This window comes from Pygoscelis adeliae, unplaced genomic scaffold, assembly GCF_000699105.1.
Source record: "Pygoscelis adeliae isolate BGI_AS28 unplaced genomic scaffold, ASM69910v1 Scaffold86, whole genome shotgun sequence".
Taxonomy (NCBI): domain Eukaryota; kingdom Metazoa; phylum Chordata; class Aves; order Sphenisciformes; family Spheniscidae; genus Pygoscelis; species Pygoscelis adeliae.
In genome coordinates this window covers 2,479,461-2,503,472 of record NW_008824930.1, presented here as the reverse complement: position 1 = coordinate 2,503,472, position 24,012 = coordinate 2,479,461, and the positions used below count along the sequence as shown (strand labels likewise).

The 24,012-nt window shown below is 39.5% G+C and overlaps 1 protein-coding gene across 1 annotated transcript in view; it reads right to left on the bottom strand.

Annotated features, from left to right (window-relative positions):
• The window catches only part of TRIO (trio Rho guanine nucleotide exchange factor), a 183,943-nt gene that overhangs the window by 29,043 nt on the left and 130,888 nt on the right, over positions 1–24,012 (bottom strand). Inside the window, exons 35-37 of the mRNA XM_009325001.1 lie at positions 7,336–7,628; positions 5,426–5,596; positions 1,303–1,398 (exon numbers count right to left, since the gene is read on the bottom strand). Coding sequence (XP_009323276.1) covers positions 1,303–1,398; positions 5,426–5,596; positions 7,336–7,628 — 560 coding nt within the window. The remainder of the gene's footprint in view (positions 1–1,302; positions 1,399–5,425; positions 5,597–7,335; positions 7,629–24,012) is intronic.

Sequence of the window (24,012 nt, the reverse complement as noted above, 5' to 3'; positions counted from 1 at the left end):
CCAGTAATGGTATGACTGGCCCAAAAACCAGAAGAAGCTGACCCCTGGCTAAAATAGTGAAATGAGAACATCTCCACCAGGGACTATATGCATGGATCATTTAAGCTATATCCACTGCTAGGCTGCCTGAAAGACACATGGACTGTCAAACTTTCCATTTACAAAAGGCTGCTTTGAATTTTCCCACAGATTACTTCTTATTCACCCTTCTGGTGCAACAAGAAGTAAAAAGCAAAGTTAATACTCTAAGAGAGCGCAGAAATTATTTCATGCAGTAATGTAAGTGAAGTGTAAGTCTTTCTGAATGAGGAAATAGAAAATGGAAATTCAAATTTCTCATTCTGAAATTTAAAGCTGCTTAAATTTAGAACAAGCCTGGGAAATTTCAACCTCTGGTAACATGGGGCTGCCATGCTGCAATTCTCTGTAGAGTTTTCACAGCAGCACTTCTACTAAGCCCAACAGGGTCTATGTTGCAAAAGCCAGACTTAAAGGTTTTAAGCGAATCACAGAATCGCTGAGGGACCTCCTGAGACCATATAGTCCAATCCTCCTTCTCAAACAGGGTCATCTAGAGCAGGTTTTCCAGGACCGGGTCAAGTCGGGTTTTGAATATGAAGGAGGGCCTTCCTGGTATTATCCATACTCCCTATTCTTTGTCAATGAGCATCTTCAGAAACATAGAAATTTTAAAACACAGAAACTTAAAAAAGCTGACACAATTCCTCGTACTTAATTTGTTAGCAAACACTGCAAAGCAAGGAAGGAGCCACTAAGATACAAAACGATCCTTTTACTCTTTTACTTATGTCTTCATTATCACGTTGCCTAAAAACCAGCTAGATAGCATAACTAAAAACCAGCTAGATAGCATAAATGTCTCTGCGTGAGGGTTATCTGCTTTACTGTTGACCTCTGCAAGATTTGCTGTAAATTCAGTCTCAGGGATTCTTCTCATAAAGGTCTATCAGGCAAATCAGGGTAACCCTGGGTCTTACCATTCGTTTTACTAATAGGACATTTTCTCTTTACTAATAGGAAATACGTTTTGTGTCTTCTCCTCTCCCTCATATTTATTGTTTTTTTGCTTTTCTACACAGCCATTTACCTATTCAGTAAATGCTTTCACAAAAGAGGGTGTACAAAGCAACCCATACACCAACCCAGAAAATGACTTTTTAAACAGGCATCAGATTTTACAAGTCAAAGATGTACGATGGGCATGTAGCTTTTCTTTGAATAGCAAGTCGGGATTTGAAGACACAACTTCTTTAAACACATGCATCTGCCAGTCAGCCTCACCATTTTACTTTTGACGAGCTCTTCAATTGCACTGACTAGTTCTGCAGCACTGGGTGTCTCGGAGCTGGTTGGCCGCACCAGTAATCGAGAAGATGTCTGTGCAGTGACACAAAGGAAGGAGAATCCCAGAGTTAGCCGGGTACTTGCTCAAGGATCAAGAGACCTCCTTCACTTCTTTGTTAGACAAAGGTACCTGACAGTAACCGTCAGTGTCATATAACACTAAGATCATCCCTTCCAACTTGGGCAACTGGAAATGGAAATTTTAAGTAACCCCCACAGAAGTTAAATGCTGGGATAAAAATTCCTGTTCCTACATGCAACAGAAGTCAAGGAAATATCCTTCTTCTTGCTGATTATGGTAACGCCTGACAAATAGCTATAAAAATTGCCTGAGCTGACCCAATGGACAACAAACAGTTTGTTAACGTATTTTATTGGTGGTTAAACAAAGCAACAACTGCAGAAAAGTAACAGGAACCAAGACGACTTGAAATAAAGGAGGAAGCATCATTAAGCTAAGAAAAAATACACCAGTAACTCAGGGGCATTTACTTTTCTAAAGGAGCTGGGGTATATTGCCCAGATTCAGAGGGGAAATTGAGCTCACCATTCCTTGTGCCATCCATTTTCCCCAATGGTATGTGTAGAGCACAGAAGATCTCTGGCCTCATAAGCTATAAAATGCCAGTTTATAGATACAACTGAAGGTAAAAGGTGTTCACAGTAAAGGATTCTGGGAGAGGGCCATTAAATTCAGCCTTGGTAATTTGCAAACAGAGGTGTTTGCATATTACATTTATCATTAAATAACTGGAAAGTGAAAACAGGGTGTAATATGAACCTTACTTCATATTACGAACAGCACAGTGAACATCATGTAGCACAGAGTAAGCTGTCCTGCAAATGTTTCCAACAAACTGGACAAAGAAATGGCACGTATAATGACTTAACACAAGAGGTTCTGCTCAAGTCAAGCACAGGTGTAACAAGGCTCCCCATAAGTCAGTACAAAAAAAGAATATACAGATTTTAGGTAGTCTGCCTTGTATTTGTCTTATTTGGAAAGGAAAACAGGGGTCGGGTAAGCAAAGGAAATACAGACAACTTTAAATGGAAAGATACGGGAACTGAGCCAAAGCAGAGACAGAACACAAGTCAACATAATGCTGCATCAGAGTTTACAAAAAGAGAAAACAAAAAGCAAAAAGAATTAGTTTCATATTAACATAACTGATCTTGAAACTTTAATATCGCTTATCCAAAAATTAAATGCAAACAACTTGTAAACTGCCATCAAATGCAAAACCATGAAGTGTGCAATGATTCTACTGAACAGAAGAATGCATACTGTGCAGATGAGCTCTTAGGGGAGAAAATGGTTGTGTTGTTTAGTGATATTAGACAAATCAGCATGGCCTAGCACATGATGTTTGCATGCACACCAAAACCTCAGCAATCCCACAGCTAGTGTGTCTTTTAGGCAATTGCGTGCTCCTGACATCTGACTGTTGACCAGGTTTTCCAAAGCTGTGCTTGTATGCGGGTTTTCACTTTGGATGTGGAGCTGAGCTTAGCCTTACAAAACACTGGCAGTGTTGGAATCTGACTTGGGTCAAGGCCCCTCCTCTCTGTTATTGCTCTTTGGGAGTATATGGGGTGTGACTGTTGGTAAAACTTCAGAACTGGTTTGTTTCCAGTTCATATGGTTATATCATACATTATCTGAAAAAGAAGGAGCTGCCAGGCTGCACAGGTGAAGTCTGCCTGCTGACCTTCTTCCTGATAATGTACTCTGGGAGCAGAGTGCACCCCTTGCCCAGAAAATAAGGAAAGGTGGAGCAGCTGAGCACGCGCAGGTGTGAGATGTTGCTGGGCCCCACAGCAGGCTGGGCAGGGAGGGAGAAACCCAGTGAGCAGGGAGTTTCCAGCACTGAGTGTAGACCAGGAGCCCTAGAGAGGAAGAAATGCTAGCAGCCAAGCCTCTGAGGTCACGGAAAGGAGGAGGCATTCCTCAGGATCCAGAGGAGCTGAGCAACCGAAGAAACCACTGAGCATGGCAGGGATGCGAAGGAGGACTCCACCCAGAAGGCAGACAACCAGGAATTTGTTTGCAAGCCTTTTATTAATCACTAACTCCATCAATAGGGCCAACTGACTTCTGCTGGGTAAAACTTTGCTCTGGCTTCTCACTTCTGCATTCCAGTAAAGCATTTGCTCTAGGTACTGGAAATCGGTGGTACACCTTGGTGTGTGGACTTCAGGGAGGCATACACAACCTCCCAGGCTGCCATGAGGGGACTTTTTTGCCTCCCACCATGCTGTAGGACGGATATTGCACAAAAACAACGCACCTTAAATGAATCATGATTTACATGTTTTGAAAAATTATGGTATAATATTAACTGTACCAAATTTTAACTTCTCAGAAGTCTTTTCTAGAATGCAGCTTAAGCTACTCAAAAAACTGTCCCAACATGTTTTTACTACAGTGGGTCCATGTTAACCTCATGAAGTGAAAAGTAAAATTTTACTGGGGATTGAAAGCTACTCAAAGCCTCTTACTCTACTGTGATAAGGGTCTTACTTTGCATCAGAAATACAAAAATGAATGGACTCTAACTTACAAGCATATCCCTTCATGTAACTGTTCTTACTGTGCAAAAAGAACTACATAAGCAAAAGCCATTTTTCTCTGGAGAACTTTTTATAAGGCTACATACAATTCTTTTTATATCACTGAAGGGACATGCAAATGCTTATCAGCAGGAACTTTAACATATTTTCACCAACATTATTTTTATTCTATTTCTAAACCTCAAACTGAGATTATTATTTTCTAGCAATAAAATATTCTCTCAGGTCTAAAGGCTGGCAAAATTTTAAAATGCCTATTTTTACCTGTTTTGTTTCAAGAATATTTCCCAATATATTAACTCCTCCAACGCATATATTACACTTTTTCGATTTGGAAAACATTAAGAATTAAATACACATAGAGCACGGGAGCCAGCCATTTTGATCCTACAAATGATAACTTCAGGGATGATTGAGATCCCCACTGAAAGGCAGTGGGATAAAAGGAAGAAAAAAAAGAAGTCAACAAGATCAGCCAAAGTTATCAATAACAACATTTGCATCACTCAGAACAGTGAGTAACCACCCACAAAATTCACTAACGTGTTCATGCTGTAGATTACAATGGCTAAAAATTTTAAGCAGCAAAATGGGGAGCGAACAGTGAATGTGAATATTTGCTGCACAAGTCCACACCGTTTCTATTATAAAACCTTCTATTTCCAGGCTTGATAGTTGTCCCCTAAACATTTGATCCAGGTTGAAAAGTGCAATAAATCCTCCCAACGTATGAACATCACAATGTTTAAGAAAAACAGATAAATGCGAGTAAGATCTCCTTCATGCAGTTACTGACTACATCCAGAATTTCATTACTAATGCAAAATTTTTACCCTCAATTTCAATGTGCCTTTGTTTGTACAAACAAGCTGGATTATTACCCATATTTGGATATTAACTTCTTAGTACACTTGTAGAGGCACCAAGAAAGAAAAGAAAAGAAAAAAAAAGTGCTATGCTGCTATACAAAAACAGCTCAGAGTTGATGTGAACAACTCTTTCTGCTAAGACAGGTACCTAGAATTTTTTTTCCCCCTGAACTGAGACTATCCAAAATAGCAGGGCTTGGTGAACAGCCTGTGATCTAAAAACATTATGTACAACTGTTAATTTCTCCAGATAAACTTTACTTGCACACAGTATTTAACCTCAGTACCCAAAGGTATGATTATAAAACAATTAAATTCTAATCACTAAATATGGCATCTGTTAAACAGATGTAAATAGGCCTGCAAACAGACAAAGTGGCCCATTTCCACATTTAAAGTGCTAGTAGAAAAATTTCTGCACTTGTGCTTTTAAAATAGAGATGCATTTATTTTTCCACAGGAAACCCTTTTAACATTGTCTAAAGTGGCACAGTAATTACTTCTGTCTACCATAAAGCTATGTTATATATATTACAAAGATTTTGGAAACAGAAGAAAGATTTGAGCAAACAGAGGTTCTCTCAACATGTGAAGCCTTCCCCACTTCCTCCTCCTACCTTGTCATCCTGCGAGTCGGGCTGGAGAAGACTGTGTTGCTGAATCGCCATTGGAGGAGGAAGTGGTACAGCATCTGCTCCCTCTTCGCCTTCCTCCTCTCCACAGCTCTGCATGCCTGAAGAGGATGACTTGGAGAGAGTGCCACTGCTCAGCCCCTCATTCCGACCTCTCTGTAAATGAAATCAAGACATTCAAGCTCTGTTACCTTCTCAGCAGCATGAAGCTTGTTCAACACAAACTTGTCTTAAACAAGTCTGTTCTGTAGATTCACCTCTCTCCCAACAAGTCAAGGTGATCCTACAAACACAGCACTGCTCCTCAACAGAGGGGAAAAAAGCAGATGCCAAAGCTAACGTTTTCAGTGTTTGGTAAAAGCAGATGGATTGAGATACCGAGAAGAAGACATTCAGCTTGACATTTACTACCCGAAAGTGTTACCAAAGCCATGGCTGCTTTCCAAGTTCAGTTCTGTGAAGAGCCACATTCCTGTAACTTAGAAACTCAAGAACTTTGCATCTGAAGTACCAACCCTCATAGAAAGACTTCTAAAGGATATAAAAAACCCCTATTACAACATGAAGTATTTTGTCAATTACCTTTTCTGCCCACCCCCAAAGTAGTGAGAGCAGACTGCTTGTATAATTTTTACAGTTATGTTGAAAGACAGTCCTTCCAATTATACGAGGAACTATGATTTAAATTAGCCAAAGTTCAACGTAACCGATCTCGCAGGGTAGTTTAACTATCTTTGAAGGAATACAGCATAGGTGATTGTTATTTTTTCCTGACTTTAAGGCACTGGCCTCAGGTTTTCCCTCACTCACAGAACAGCAGAATAAGACACTTCCAAAACAATACTACAACTGCATCACAGAGGGTCTCCTTCTGCAGCCTGACATTCAAGGAAGGAGGCCAATATTCCTTCCCAAACCACATCTCCCAATTCACCATGCTGCCAAGTCTCTAGTGTTTTCTTGCCCTACATTTACTGTATAACTTCACTGATGTTCCAAGCTTGCAGCAAAATATGTCGGGACCAAGGAAAAAAAAATGTACTAAATAATTAACTGGGCATCTGAGACCACTTTTCTGTACGACAACTACCAAAACTGCTAGTCAGATTCAAGCCTGGTAAAAGGGAATAACTGTACAGTATGCAAGTGGCTGTGCCCTTGGAAGCAGTAAGATGCCATTCATTTCAGCCTGAACCACAGGTCTGTACCAGAAGAGAATTTGGCTCTGTCTGCACCTAATTGGAGGCAGGCTTTGCTTGTACATGAGTTCCAGGCTTAGAATGATGGGGAGATGTTTGTGGGAGGAAGGGAAACGTTCAGTAGATGTCCCTGGTGGCAAAATCTGGAATAGTTCACAATTTCCTGCCCTCCAATGAAAACTGCCAGGTTTATCATCTGACCTATGGTAACTACCTTTTGATTTGAAGGGCCAGTAATTTTTCTGTGCTCTAACTCTTGCTCAAGGTGTAAATACAGCTTTAAGCAGTTAAGCAGCTCTCCCTATATTTTCCCTGATCCACCAACAAGAAAAGGAAAGGGAATACAAAATGACCTGATTATTCCCAGAACATGAAGCACCTTTACTCACAAAGCTGCTTTCCTGAGTGGGATAAGAGATCAAAGCCAAAGAACAACTTTTTACTCTCCCATTTCTCTTTTTCAACTAGAGATCCTTCTCCACAGAGCTTTACTAATGCTCTCAATGCAGAAGGGCACAAAGTGTGCCTGGCATACTACTTATGCAGAGTATATAGCAGTTGTCAAGAATGAGCACATGGCACACACCACTTTGTTCAACTGCTGGACAGTCAGCTGAGGAGACAGCCTTCACCTGACAATATTTACTTCTTTGAAAACATAAAAACAAGTCTCAGGAAGCTGCCCTGAATGCTTACCTCTTCAACAGTTTCATCTTGTGGGGTCGCTGCACTATCATCAGAATCCTTCTGAGAGCCCGCATCGGCACTTTTGCGAACCTCTCTACTCTTCTTATGCTTGTGGGCTAGTTTTTTGACATGCCCGTCTGCTTTTCCACTGCTAAGACGCCTCACGGGACTGGTAAGCCATTTTCTCAAAGTGTTGCCAGGGCGCTTGGGGCCTGGGGAGCTCTGTGCACCGATCATGTGGGGCTGAAGCGATGTTACTGAAGCAGGAGGACTGGCATCATTGCTGGAGACCGAAAGGGAGTCTGAAAAAAGAATGAGGGGAGCATTTTAAAGCTGAAACACTGGTAAGTGAGAAACAAGGCAAATGACATATGTAATAATGGATATCAGATTGGATTTATGGATGAATTGACCAGATTATTTTGAAATAACCTGGCCTTTGACAATACCACAACTATCTGTGTTCATGCTGCATGTGGCCACCCACATGTAAGGACCATTTATATGCTTACAACAGTCAAGCTTTATTAAGTTGCTCCTGACTCAATTATAATTCATTCCTACTGCTGCTGATACTTATTTGATAGTGGATTATACTTTCCATATGTCATCTAACTTTATGGAAGCATATGCTTGTTTTATCTTTTAATGTATAATGCATTGAGCATGGACATGAAGAGTAAAAATAATTGCCTCAGTAAGTAATTTATTTTTCAAACACCAAATTTTATTACAAATGCTGCAGTTACTTTCATTATTTATTTATTTCCCCTACCCTTGGGAAAGGGGGAAGAAGAATCCAGAAAACAGCTATGTGTCTGTCTTTTGCTTAAATCTTCTTGGAGTTTTGGCTGTTGTTTTGTTTGTTTTTTAAAAAGGCACAGAACATCTATGTTTAAAAGCCCATTTGCTCAAATCTCAGAATCAGCAGTATTTCTCAGCATGACAATGCCTGAAGTTCTGTAGTCAAACAAAGGATACACTTTTCTCAAGCCGTAGTTATATGTGTAGGAGGTCAATACCACTTTCCCACGGAGGCTCCTGTCACTTGAACTGGACCGTATGCTTATGATAAACACCCACTGGTTAGCTATTGTGAGACTACATTTCTTTTTTCCCCATGCAGCACAATGCTTTTTCCCCCAGCAATTCTCTTCTCCTAAAAACATACTTTTTTTCAGGACACATTCTTGTAACACCACTCCTATGAATATTATCTACCAGTAGGGTATTAACATGACTCTCCTAGGTTGTCAAATACGGGTTTTTTCCCCTGCGTGTGCACTTTTGGAGATAGATAGTTTATATAAGGATGACATAAAAAATGTTTTGTTGAATGTTTCTACTGATGGGAATTAAATGCAATGCTTGTGTTCCTTCTTGAAGCTTGACACAGATGTTCAGGTCACCTCTTCTGGCAGCTTTTCCATAAGAGGCGTATTGCTGGTCTGACCTGAGGTAGTTTGAATTTTGTAGAATAATATGGTCACACTGATGTGGCAATACACTTCATTGTGAACACCCAAATGCCTTGGATCTACACACAAGTATGTGAGCCTGCTCTGTTTCCATAGAATATTAAGTGCAAATTATGGCTTTGAACCGAGATGGAAAAAGAGACATAAAATGCAACTATATTAAGTTAGGACTTGTTATTTTTCCTTCACTGTTCAAGCTGTTCCAAAAAGGGCATCCCTTCCTTGGAATCCAAAATTGTGATCTATCAGGCTGTTTGTCAAGATTTTTCTCTATTCTAATAAAACCCAAATGGCATGTGACCATTAAGATACATCAGCTCTGATGCTAAGAACTCCTGTAGCTTATACTGTATGAACACATACATAATAATTGCTATTAACCACCACTTTCGTCATGTTTCCATAAAGCAGAAGATAAACAAACTTTATAAAGCCTACCTTCAGTCCAACAAGCTAGATGCTAACATTTTAAAGCAAGTGACTCAGAATCAGGATTCATCTACAGAATTGTCTTCTAGCCACAGCTGCAGCTGTGCCGCACATGGGTAAGGAGACTTCCTTTCATGCCATTAACCTGGTTTCAAGGCTTTAAGTAACGAGTACTACCAAAAAGCAGATGCAGATACACTAGTCAGCTTTGTCTCTAAATCTTGGGATAGCAGCGCTACAGAATTACCACATTATTTTCTTGTTGAAGCAGGAAACATAAGGAAGAAATTAATTATCTATAACAGTGGTTTTCAACTTGCAATCTGAGTATCCCTCAAGGCCCCTGGATTACTGCTTAAGGGTCCTCAGCACATACGTAGGAAAAGCAAGCCTACTAGCCATCAGCATCCACATCACGACAGGTTTTTTACTTTATTTAAAAAAAAAAAAAAAAAAGAGGTCTGCTTATTAAAAAAAATTCCAAGCAAAACTTCTAACCATCTGCAAGCTCTCCACAGGAATCCAAACAACCTCCTATTAAACCTCCGTAAGAAGTTAGTTTGACTTCTCTTTCACCAAACTCAACTTTACTTTCATTGTATCATGCATCTTTTAATTTTTATCAGATACTTTGTTTCAGAAATTATAGCAATCATCAGCTGATGGGTATATCAATAAATAACCTTCTGCCACTCTGCTAGTGGAACACAGAAGAGGAGAAAACAGTGCTGGTGTTCCTGTAAATAAGTTTCTTAAAGCCCAAACTAAACGCTTTGTTTTCAAGACTCCCAAGCTTGAAGATGTTATAATCACTCAGCCAAGTTTTTCTTTCATTTGTATATATTTTTCATCCCAATAATGGTTCATACAAGTTCTTTCCATACAACTAAAACAGAGCACATTCACTTGTTTATAAAAAAAAAAAAAGGCAACTAAGCCTTCACAGAAGTTCACAAAAATACAAAACAGTACATGGTATCTGTTGCATTCCTTTCCTTCACAATTACTCCTTTCTAAGAAAAAGGTGGTGTGGTGGTGCAGTAACTGATTGTGTAAGATTGACTTTTACGTAAACATGCCTATCCCTAAGCATGTAACATACCTGCAATTAATAAACCCATTTTTCTTTTTTAAAACCTGTGCTCCACCTCCTCAAATTCTCACCCATCCTTTTGACAATCAACACTTATCAACTACCAAATTTCTTGTAAAAGCAAATAGTACAATGCAGAGCCCCTGAAGCTGTGGGAGACGACTATTTTTGTCTGACTGCACTTTTGCTGTACCACTCCTACTCTTAACCCCAGTCGGCCAAGAGTTTGTGGGCAGAAGGAGGGAAGAGAGCAGGAAGAAATAAGTACACTCCACTCAAGTTTAGAGGATCTGAGACAAAACAATGTTAGCCAGACATGTTTTGCAGCACATACTTTAGCCATATCCTCCCACACAGTATTAGTTTTCATTTGGCGTGCAGCATGTAACTGCTTCTCATCTTCTCTTCTGCATGATTTAATATGAAGTACTTATTGAAGTATTATTAGGGCTTCAGGGAATCATAAAAGTGGACAAAGTGTAAGTAGTACACCAAAATGATAGCCCTGTTCCACTTTGCTCTTTAAAGCATGAAAGCACTGGGGGAGAAGGAGAAGCTTAAAATGAATAAAAATACTGCATTGCCATAAACGCTTCAGCTTAAATACAAAATTCTATTAAAAAAGGCGTTAAAAAAAAAAAAGAGAGATTTAACATCACCGGTGTTAACCTGAACAGAATACCAACCCACTAGCCTCTTCAGAGGTCAGACCCAACTTTTCACCCCTCCTTAAATTGGCAGAAAACATCCCTACAGCCTCACAGGTCAATGTTAATACTCACTACAAATATTCCACACCAGTGTTTTCCCAGTGAGACCCTTTACCATCCATTTTCCCATCCCATCACAGCTGACAGAAGTCCAGATTCTCCAATTCTTACTCCCATCCGCTTCCTCAGGAGACCAGTTACAATACTAGAGCACAGTCATGAAAAAACCTAGGTGCTCAAGTTCAAATATTTAAGTAGAGGCATTGCCAGATCTAAACATTAGGGAATATCAATATCCAATACAGGCATTTTCAAGAGCACAGAAAGACCTTTCACCTTTACTATGAGAACAGCCACACGGGTGTGTCTTATTTCTCCCTGCCCCATCACTATATACTATTTCTATCTATATAATTAGGGATATAGACTTGGTTTGATTGATTACCATGCTTGGGAATGTTTACACTAAATTGGCTTTGTTTCCTTTATGACTACATAGCAAATTGTTTTTCTAGGGTTGCTCAAGAATATTTTATCACTAAAACATGCTAAGAGGAAAAAGGAGCATTCAAAATTAAACCAAGAACAACATGGACTTTTAAAACCAAAACAGATGGAATAAATTTGGGGTATGCTAACCCCAACTGTGTTTCAAGTACAGTAAACTTTCTAGTGAGTGTCAGATTCCCTTTTAGAAAAAGATAAATGCAACAGATGGCCATCTTGGAGAGAAAAAAACCCAACACACATATAACGATCACACACAGCAACACCAATCCAACAAGAAACCATCAAATTTAATAAAATCGCTATTTGCTCAAATAGAGACAGCTCTGTAATTCAGTAAAGTATTTAAAAAAACCTAATGGATGGGCTTTGTTTTATAGCTCATAGTGACAACAAGAAAAGAAGGCATTTAACTGCCATTTCTCTCGAAGTAAAAACCACATATGTTGCTCTGGTGTGAGGTCAGCGAGTTCACTGAGAGTCCATAAATATATTTTTGAAGCTAAAGAAAAAGGGCAGGCAGCATGGGTTCTGACCCCCTCAGTCTAGAAGATAAAGTTACCTCCAACGAACAGACAAATTTTTAAAACTGGAAGGGAAATGGGAATTCTCATTCTAGTCCCAGCTTTCTTAACACTAGAAACATGCACATCTGTGATTAATAAACTGGTTTTTTTCCCCTAAAAAATAAATCAGCCATGTTAAGCTAGTTGATGACTTGAAAGACTGCTCCATATTAAGTATTTCCATATTGCTGTTTTTAGAGTTCTAGTATTTACAAGGAGAGCAAGGGGCTACAAAAACCTGACTTCCTAACCTAGGAAATCAAACCGAGCCTGTTTGATGCCTGCTCTGCATTCTCTAATTCCAAAAAGCTGCAAAACCAAAAATAAAAGTGTTTCACCGTCTCTGGACTATGAAACAGGGATGGGGCAAGGAGTGAAAAGTGGAGCAAAGCAAACCTAGTAACCCCAGCTGGCATGTCAAACTGCCACTGCAGACCTGCCATCCACCACGGACTTTAAGGACCAGAGAGCCCACAAAACCCATCCCACAGAGCAATTAACCAGCTGATCAGTAAGATTTGATGCAGGTACATTACAAATATTTGGGGACGAGAGCTGCTTGTTGGTTCAAACCACAGAGAGCATGAGCTACACTGATGCACTTGCAGGTTTAATAGGTAAATTGAAAACAGCTGGAGTTCAGTCATCTCCCAAGCCTGTATCTACCTACAAACACACATGCCCCCATCTGAGCCAAGTCAACGTACCATCAGAGGGAGCAAAAATAGTTACAAGCATCTAATGACAAAAGCCCGTAAAACCCCGCCTGCGTACACAGTCATCATTTGTTACTAGATGAGATGGGGAAAGCTTAAAATAAACCTCGCACTCTTTTTTCATTCGTAGACACACACATGCACAGTTTCTGCCTGGGAACTGCTTTTGAAGTAAGAGGCTATCAATCTGCTATGTACAAGACCATTCAGATACTTTTGTACACGTCAGGAATTTTATTTCTCTCCTGCTGGGTATCATCTTTAGACTACCCTCACTGCGTGTTTTCTGTAAACCAATACTGGAATATACATCAAAAGGCATTAGATGTGTTTCAACTTTTACAAGCCATCATAAAAGCAGTTACCATTTAAAGACAATGCAGGTTGAGCTTTATCAGGCTTGCAAATGCCCTTTGGGAAGCATGAGTTTCACTTATGATATAGAGATAGTGCAATAATTTTCATGAGCTAGTTTCTTAAAAATAATTCACAAAATGCAGAAAGCTAGTACTCAATACATAAAAGAAAATCCTTCAATCACATTTGTGTTTGTTCCACTCCAAACACACTCGCTCTTCATCTCTGGTCAGCAAATCTTTCCTGCCTTTTATTTCAAGTTATGCACTATGCTGAAATATAATTTGTAATATTTTCAGTGTGTGAACACACGAAGAGTTCAACTCCTTGTTGAACTTCCTCATTAGTGAGTTATCTGTATTAATTTTGACTGATACAGACACTAGTCCAGAGCACTTGGATTTAAACGTATTCAATAATTGTCTTCCAAGTCATCAAAAGCTGATTGTGTTAATATCAGATAGACTGGAATTCTAAGCTTGAGGCTGCTCTTCAGCTTCTCTTAACAAGATAATAAGCTGCCCTGCAAGCATATCTGCAATTAAAAAAAAACCCTCTCCCCAAGACAGACACTGTCATCTTAGTAACTTCCAAAGGTCTTTCTGAAATTGAGAGAAGTCATCCAACAGACATATTTGCAACAGTACTAGAGAAAGGAATGAAGAAAATCTCTGATTACGGGCAAAAAGAATATACTGTTCATTTGAGTTAGAAAATTAGTGGCATATGCCTGAAGGGTTTAATACACTTATGTTATTACTATTTTATCTTTTTTTTTTTAAATATCCTCTCCTGTCTTCCTACCCTGTAAATGTATAATGAAGGTTTTACATTTAAACTTCTAAATAATTTGACATGCATTATAGCTTGCACACAGAGAGAGCTGTAAACACATCAACTGCTATCTAGGAGCTAAATACCAACAAAACTTAGATGGAAAAAAATCCTCCTCTTACAACTGCTGGACAGTTTTGCATCCACACTTGTTTCCCCCCCCTTTTTTTTTTTAAGCAGGAAGAAGGCATGATATTGTGCCAGAGAAAACTTTCCCAGGTTAACAGAAGTAGTTCTGTTTGTGCTCCCTGGAATTCAGACCACAGGGATACAAAACCCCGAACCTAGATCTTGTATATTACTACAAGTGCAAGGCAGCACTACAGAAGGGGAGAGTGGACTTTGTGGGGCATTTCATTCTTTGCAATAAGCTGATATTCTCTACTATTTCTGGAGAGGAACATATTTTGTGTCACAAGTAGGAAGTATTAAAAGTTACTCACGCTGCTGAAGTTTAGTTTCACAGTTTGTGAAAACCACAAGCTTTTAATAGATTAAATCTCAGCTTCCCTCTACGCAGCTTATATTTTAACAGGCCGCGTCTTGATCTCAACGCCACTCTTTTAACTGCCAGTTTGCTCAGATTTAAAGACAGCTACATCCACGTGCCTGGCAGGACATGCCAAGGACAGATTTGTATCATTTAGCACTGTTTCTCAGTCAAGTTCTCACTATGTCAGTGCACCAAGCCACCCTCTCTTATCTCTCTACAGATCAAAGCAAGTGCCCTGATCATTTTAATACGATTATCTCCCCCTGGAAGGGGGAGTGTATTTCTACTAACCACTAATTGCACAGGGGCTTGCATGCTTTTACATAAGAGCTAATGAACAGAAGCCCATGTTCTAATTTTCAGGCAAAGTTTTCTCCTTTTCATGCACAATCTCCAGTGAGTTTCTCTGGGCCAACCACAGCCATCAGTTAATTATCTCTTGCACTTTACCTGTGCCTCCTGATATATGACATCGTTTTACATCATTATGAAGGAGCACATAACATTATTTGCTCTGCAGAGCTACAAAAGGCAAGATTTTCACTGACAGATTTAAGTTACATACAGTTAACTCCCTCACAGGGCTTGACACATGCCATGTAATTAAGAATATTAAGGTGACACCTTTCTTTCGTTAAATAGTTGTGAAAGTTCTTCAGTGCAAACAGAGAAAGAAAATAAAGAGAAATACTGCTTTTCTAAATTAGAAAGCAAGTTTTCCCACAGCACCAATGTAATTTCCCTGTTTCCCTTTAAATACAGTAGCTTTTAAGATCAATTTCTCACTGAGATGTTTCATAAAGTCTCAACTACATCACCCATTTTCAAAGTGTGGGTGTTTTGGAACTTTACTATAGTCACGTATATCTTGAAAAGTCTTATTTATATGCTATTTTTGCCAGATGCCTAGTATCAGCAATATCCAACTACTTTAGGACGACCAAAGTAGAAGATCAGATGAAAGCATGGCCCATCCACTCCTCCCTCCAGAAGAACGGATGCAATAGGAGCGGTGAATGCCAGGAACAACCGTGTTCCAGGCCCAGGGCCATTGCCTCCACGTGAGGTTGAGTTGTAGAAGAGCTGCACATAACCCCTTGCTTCTAGCCTGCTCCCCACTACTGCTGCTCCTCGTTAATTTAAGATCTCGGCACAAGAAGCCGGCTGAGGGCACAAGATGGCTCCTGAAGCAGTGGGAGCTGGCAGCATTAGCTTCCTTCCAACTGCTCCAAGTTACAGCACTCCCCGCCTTTGACAAAAACAGGCTGCTAGCTGGTGGAGAGAAGCAAGGTCTGAGCCAAAGAAGGAAAAGAGTGAAGGCAGAAGCTTTGGGCCTGCGCCTCGTAGGCAGTGCTGGCACTTAAGACACTAGACAGAGAGTTTTGCTGACTGTTGACAAGCTATTTGTCTCATGCATGCTGTGTGCAACCTACTTTTGAAGAGCCGTGCTGCGTGATGTTAGCTGCAAAGATGCGGCTCTGCTCTTGGTGGAGAGCTGTATGTCACATGCTACAAATGGGAACCACTATTGACACAAGATTTGTGATAAGCAGTTTCAGATTTTAATTGGGGCAACTGCACAACCCATTTTCGCTTATCTGTTGCTGAGCTGTAGGGTTTTATCATCTGCTACTTTAAGTTTTGCTGCAAAATAATTTTTCCCTAGGAAATGGATAAAAATAAACGCCAGTCCTAGAAATACAGCTCTGAAGCAGCAGTGTATCTGATACGCTGTGTGCATCAGTCCAGAAGAGGAAGATACGAACAGATATGAAACAAAACCGTCCATACCAATATAGATAACAGAACAGCCAACCAAAGGGAAAAAAAAGATGCATTCAGCAAGTCCTCAGCTCTCCTGAAAGCAGAGAAAGACGTGGGGGAAGGGAGGGAGAGAAGGGAGTCTGCAGAAATTGCATTAGGAAGAATCACAATCGCAGACGTTATTTAAAACAACACTTTTCATGCTTCCCTGTGCAAAAGCTCAGCAACGCAGAGCATCCCAATGGAAGGAATTTATCCCATGCAGATTTTAAAACATCCTCCACTACTCCAACAAAAAGGCTGCATATTAACTAGGCTATTGCAAGCAAGTTGGAGCAAGTCTGATCTCAAAAGGAAATAGGGGACACACAGTTCTACCGGTACACCTTTAAAATTCAGAATATACACACGGATAGGGAGGAAATCAGCTTCCACCACCCTTATGTAAGTGATAAAAACAAGCTTCACAATTATGAAGACGAAAACCAATCATACATAAAATCAGCTTAAAATGCTGAGCCAACATTATTTTTTTTTTTCCTTTTGTCCAAAAGTTTGAAAAAATTTGAGCAAGTATAACCTCTGCCATGTATTAACAAAGGAGTGGCCTCTATGAGAAGATGAAAGTAGATGTATTTTATTCTCTCTCTTTTCCAAACGCCTTAAAAATTTCCAACACATGAGAAAACCTCCAAAAATTCTCTAGTAAAACTGAGAGACAAGAGTCTCTCTTATGAAAAGAGTCAATAAACATACTTTGAAACACAAAGGGTAGATACTAATAATAATTGCTACGCATATCTTCAAGGCTATTAGTAAAGTTCATAAATATAAAGAGACAGCACACAGTGCTAGTATTGAGTTATAAGAACAAATGTTACAAAAGAAATAATGACTTTATCAAATATTATTTGTTTAAAAACCCCAAGTTATTAGACTACTAGTACTAAAATAAATACTTGTTTCCTCTTCTCTTCACCTACTGCAGTTACATGTTAACCTAAATACATACTAATCCAACAGCAATTCTAACAGTCTTTTTTTCTTTTCCCCCGTCCTCTTGATTCAAAGCAGAAGAGTTCATTAGAACAACTAGCGATTGTTTGGAGCCACAGCTTTAGCAACAGCTGTACAAACACATCAATCTCAAGTTAGGAACTCGGGCCCTAAGCTTAATAATAACATACTCATATCATTTAGTTTTGGGGCTATACAATAACTTTGGTCATTTTCTCTTTCCAAATGTTATACTGCTGTAGTCCTCAAAAAATAAATTGAGAAAGTAATTAAAGGAATTGGGAGGGAAGATGGCACGGCTAAAACAGTGACAAAAATTGGTCTTCCAAAATTCCTGTATAAAAAAGATGTTTCCTTCGTATCCAACTAATTGATATTAGTGATAGTGATAGAAACTAATTGTACTAACGTTGCTTTGCATCGTAAAACGTTGAGCTTTTAAGTGCACACACTACCTGGAATATTAATGAGCAGAGTCGCAGACCCTCGCAGCCATGCCACTGTTATCAGCCTCCACACTGCATAACGAGATGACTGGAGGTGATGACAGACAACTTCCTCCGAGTTCAGTCCCACCTCAATAACTACATTATCAAGAGCAGTCTTAGATGACAGTGATTGGAAACCGAACTGGTTTTAAACTTTTTGTCTTCAGATGAAAATGTAACCTGAGCAATGCAACGAGAGCACACATGATTTTAATAAAGGTCAGTCACACTGGAAATGTAATTCTTTTTTTTTAAACAGACTCACAGTCAAGGTTGACTAGCAGATAGCTATTGAAAGTCATAATGGCAAACTTCTGCACAGATGCCTTTTCAGCATGAAGTATTTTAAGGGACTAGAAAGGGGAAGATACTCCTCCACAACTTCATCTATCAATAACGACTGAGTTAAAAGGGGAAAGATAACTCCTTGGTATAGATGTATTTTAAAACAAGCAAACTATAAATTAATGGAAGATGTGACATTTTATCTCAATGTGCAATTAAAATACACTGAATACTAAAAACCGAATCCACCATTGCCATGTTCGTTAACCTGATTACAGTCTCTTCAGGAATAGCATATGTGCTGCTCAATTTTCTTTGGCATGATCAAGCCCACATCAGACACAAAAAAGCTACATTTTGCCATGCAACTTTTCTGTTATTTTTAGTTCCTTCCATTATTCCCAATAGAGGCTCAGGAGGAAGGTGATGTCGCGAACTGCCATCTAAATCTCGATTCCTTGAATCATTTCCTCAGCTCCCATCCATCTAATATTACCTAAGCGGCCACAGGAAAACGATGTGACAGGATCATGGCAGAGCTGTCCAAAACCGGTTTGGAATTAGGAATCAAAAGGAAACAAAAAGGGAAAGAAAAAGAGCAAACACACTTCTGAAAGGCAATAAACAAGAATTCTTATTACTTGTTTTAATTACACATGAAGCGGGGGAGGGGGGAGGAAATCCGTGTCAGTAATAACTTCTACACAACAATACTGTTACAGTAAACCACCTTTTTTAAGTTACAGACTCAACTGTAAGCCTAAACTTAGGGGAGAAATAAGTTATGTGGAGGAAACAAGGTAAGGAATTTAATTAGCTCCTATTCCTATTGAAAAAACATTTCTTCTTTTCATCAAGTCCCCAGCACTTCATACCATGCATCTAGGCAGTGGATCTCTATGAAGTTCTCTTCTTAGAGCAAACTGCCCCATGTAGTTGGATATGTTGGGTTGTTTTTTTTAACCACTCATTCAAGAAGATTGACTGGAGGTGTCCAATAGGTTAGGGTATGCACGGAAACAAACAAACAAAAAAGTGGTTTAATAAACACACTTTACTATTCTCTACCAAAAAAACCAATCCTTACAGGGAAAGGATTGTTGCATTACTGACGTCGTCTTTTCAAAGCAGGATGGAATATACTGACACCACCTAAATTCTGTTCTTATTACCTCCACTAAAGGAGGGAGAGAGTCAGCGCAAGCCTTGACGAGCAAATTCAATGGATTGTTACAGCTGCTTGTAGCCACGTTCAAAGGCAGATTATGAACACATTGTTCATTACTAGTCTCGCAGTGAGTACCTAGAGGAAACTTCCATTATGTAAGGTGATAGCTCATTCTTATGCTGCTGCCTCACTGAAGTAATTTGTTTAAAATAGAGCTATAACATAGCAGGAGGCAAATTAAATTGAAATATGAGCTGAGGCAGTTCTGCTTTGCTCAGTTTAAGCCCATCCGTTCAATACAGATTTTTGACCACGATACAAAACCGTATGCATCAGATGTTTAGTTACAGGTATGCTCTGAGAGATGTGACAAGAAGGTAAAAAGGCAGCCAGATTTTTCCTGGTATGTAATCAAACTTCACCCTTCTTTTCAAAGTTTTATCAATAATCCTTCTGGTCTCTCTCTCTCTCTCTAGGAAGCCTTCTCGGAATTGACTACTCATTTTCCCATCATCTTTTTTGAAGTTAAATCTAGAAGTTCTTCACTACTTAACATTTTGAACATGCTTCACTAGTGATATATAGGAATACAGTCATCTTAGCAAAATCCAAAAAGGCTTATACAAAAGTGCTTTTTTCTTATTACAGAAGGAGTTACAAGTCCTTATTACATGAAGTTTGTATTATAAGCCTAACTACATTTCCTTCAGAAGAGCATACGTTTTCCTTTTACATCTTTCAAAAGTCTTTAAAACTAGGAGCTGAGTAGCTGGTTTGAGAAGGAGCTGGAGGTAACAGACCCATTTTAAATGACTCCATTTTCATGCAGTACTTATACAAGGTCAGAGTGGAAAGCACTGCAGTGGAGGGAGCAGACTTCCAAGGATTGGAGGCAGAGGGCTGCCTGGGGCTAACTCCATACACACATCTGATCTGCACTGCTGCTCAGTCTTGGCTTATTTCACAAAGCAGGTAACCCGCCTGACAGCTACATGAATGAAAATATGGCATTTTCAAGTGACTGAAAAAGATATATCCGAATTACAGGAGACAAAAATTAGGAGTAGTTCAGATGAAACTATGGATAACTGTGGATCTTATCAGCTCAGAGCAAAAAACCTGAGCCTCAAATCTTCAGGTTCACGAGCAGGGATGGCAGTTATGAAAGGACATCATTATCTCTCTTGCATAAGCTCCTACGCCTGAAAACTTTTTTTTGGGGGGTGGTTGGGAGGGAGGGGTATAGCGTTTTCTACCGGATCAACTCCCTGGTCTGGCTGCTTGCATGATTGCTAGTGTTGAGGCAACAGAAGCAGCTGGATCACATGTGCATGCACAGGGTAAATAAGCTGGCAGTACCTGACACGCAGTTCAGTTTTTACTAACCAAGAAACGACACCTTCAGCTAACTCTCTTGCAAGTCGTGCAGCCTAAGGATTCGAAAAAGCCATGTTGCAAGAACAGTGAGGAAGAACATAGAGGTCAGGAAATACCTTTGCATATGTAACTATATAGCTGATACATGAGCTCAGTTTCAGGAGGATTTTTGCTGCATGCTCTTCGTGGAGTGGAAAAGCACACACAGCACATACTTAACAGCTTCCATCTGTATTCTAAAATAATAGACTTTCAAAGTGTAGAGGTGGATGTATGCCAAGAATTACACCAACCCATTAGTAATAGTGGACTCTCCCACTGCATCCTCTGAGTTCGGTCCTCAGAGACCTCTTATCCTCTCTTGGACACCATTTGCTAACAATTACTCTATAGTAAAAGCATCCTGGTTTATGGATGAATTATTTCTGAGGCTTGATATACCATAAAATGTTATGAAAGAGGAAAAAGAAAGCTAGTTTGATTCATATACATTCTTTTAAGCAATCTATTGCACATATAATAAATGTGTTTCTTCAAAGCCAAATGAGAACTCTCTCTACTACTACAACGACCTTTCCTCCTCCAAAAACCAGCCCCCAGATGGTTAATAACTTCAGGATAATTTTTGGTTTTGTAGATTTATTCCCTGGATTTCATCCATGACATTTGCCTCTCAAATTTCCCAAGTGAAATATAGACTCACATGATCCACTTAGGGACTGAAACACATACACCCTATTGTTTCTTCTAACTCATAAGGTAACCGAAAAAAGATGTTATTATTTCCAATATTCAGTTCCAGACAAACTACTCAACACTCTCTTCAGCCAGATAACCATGAACAACTTTGATATTTATCCACACTTGTCTCAAATGCAGAGCATTTTTAAGTTACAGGAATGGGTGGAATTACCACGAGAATTGGTGTCCTTCTACCATCACCGCTCTTTCTCCAGCTGATGTCAGATAAAGGCAAGAATACAATACTTACTTATTAATTTCAGTAGTTTCTTGCCAATTCATTACTCAAAGCCCTATTCTCTTTCTCCCTAAATCTGAATGTGTTTTTCTTCCTTCAGACTTTGTGAATAAGTGGGGAAAAAACTCAGATCATTTAATTAAGCAGGAGTACATAATTATTAATTGCACATGTCCTCTAGCATTTTAACGAAGAATAAACCAAACTTTTTAATTCCTTAAAAATTCTTTAAGCAAAGTCAAAGCCTCAGTTAAAGTCTTCTATGAGTAAAATCATGCACTAGAGTACATTCTGAATATTCACCTAAATCCCAAACTGCCAGTTTTAAGTTTGCAATGGCCAGAAATACTACAGATACAATTTTTACTCTTTCCAGTTCAACAGATGGCATAGCTACAGTTATACTGGGGCATGCAAGTAAACTCTGTTCCCCTATTATGAAAGGCTATTGAGCCTCCTTACAACATGGTCTGTACACATGGACATCTGTTTTTAAGAAACAGAAAGAGAACAATGAAGAATGTTTGTGAAATCATGTGTGCTTGCCAAACAAGACTTCGTACATGTCTATGATCTTAATTTATGGTAATAACGGAAAGCATCTCGCTGATTGGGATTGACTACATCCGGCACTATATAAAGCATGTTTTCTAAAAATTCTTTGGAAGTAAAAAACAGATAGATCTGAGCCTGACTAACCACTGCAGCAACAAGAGTTAAAAAATGAAGCAAATGAGCTCCAGCGAAGACAAGAGAATGCAAAGCAACAGAAAGGGGAAAAGACTATTGCTGTGCCATTAACAGACCTCCAGCTGACTAGGTAGTCACAGCTCTGGGTGAGCACTTGCTTTAAGCATTCTTCCTATCAGTTATTGTTTGTAATTGACTCCTTTCACCTCCACCTCCCTCCAGCATACTCTGTACTTGTTTACTTCTAAAAACTGGAATAATTGTTGTTTTAGGAAGTGATTGCACAGCACTGGGAGCTATAAAGCAGCTTTCTGAGAACAGAGCTCTATTGCTGGGATCAGAGATAATAGCCTGCTAACGTTAACCCCCTCTGGCTGGTACTCTGATGCCCCATTATCTTTTGAGGAAATACTGAGAGTTACTACCGTCCCACTGACATGTGACACTATCTTCAGATGTCCCCTGTAAGATTACTTTCCATTACATCCTTGATTTCATGTTTGCAACCCTTCTACCATCCTCCCTCTCCTCTCAGTCCATCTGTAACAGCAGGCTGGATAATAACAAATGAAATAGGATTATAACTTGCCTTTTGCTGCTTATTTTAAGTACATGGACACAGCATACAGCAACAGGTATGTAAGACTTGAACCTAGCTGCAAACAACTTGCATCTGAAAAGGAAGCATCCCGACAGCTGCATCAGCTCCAGACACTGAAGGTTAGCACTGTTTTGTCCTGCAGACATTTCAGACTCTTACATACGAGAATCGAACTTGTTCTGCAGGAACAGTCCAAATGCCAAGGACAAATATTGTTTCCTGTTAAAATTACAAGGGAGGAAGAGGACAAGACCCAACAACAACTGAGTTTAATGTGAACATCCCAACCCTAACCTCTGTGCTTCTCCAGTTGAGACTGAAACAGCACAGCTTTCCTCCATATTACATTTCAGAATCAATAATGTGTCCGAATAAATTTCACACAGACCAATTTATTTCCCTGCCACCCTTTCTTTTCAGGCTCTATTCCCAAAAACATTACTTCTCAACAATAATTTAACAGAAGTGATAGATATTAAACATTCTATGACTTTTTGATTTAGCAGCAACATTGTAAGAAAATTTCTGCTAAGCTCTTAAAACAAATTACTACCATTAATAACATTTCACAGAGCAGAGTTACCATTTCACATTTCCACAGTTCAACAACAACAAAAAAATAAAGTAGCACATGCATTTTACATGCTTTTTCTGAAGGAGCTTACTGCACAGCATCCCAGTAGTTTACAGAGCAGAGTCATTCCATAACTGCTCCCTTTCCCATACAGGTCCTTTCTGTTATACTCTGCATCTTTTGACTGGGGTCAGAGGGAGGGGAGAGTAGAGGCAGAGAGAGAAGGAGAAAAGAAAGCATCCTACTAAACTCCTATGATTTGAAAACATTCCCCAACCAACCAACCTTCTTCCTCCCAGCCCATTATCTCTGTTGCACATATTTGTACCTAAATCCAGGATCCAGTATTTACAGCCACTCGGCTGCCCGTTGCCACAGCAGGTAGGATTTACTGAGTGAAGCGATCCCAGAGTGTCAATCTGTTTAATCCTGTTTGGCATGGTGAGGAGTCAGCTGTTCCGATACCCACAGCTTACAAATAACCTACTTGCCCGCACCCCAGGGATGTGTTACAGCTTCTCCTGGAGATGTTCACCCAGATAACATTACAAGCAATGCCA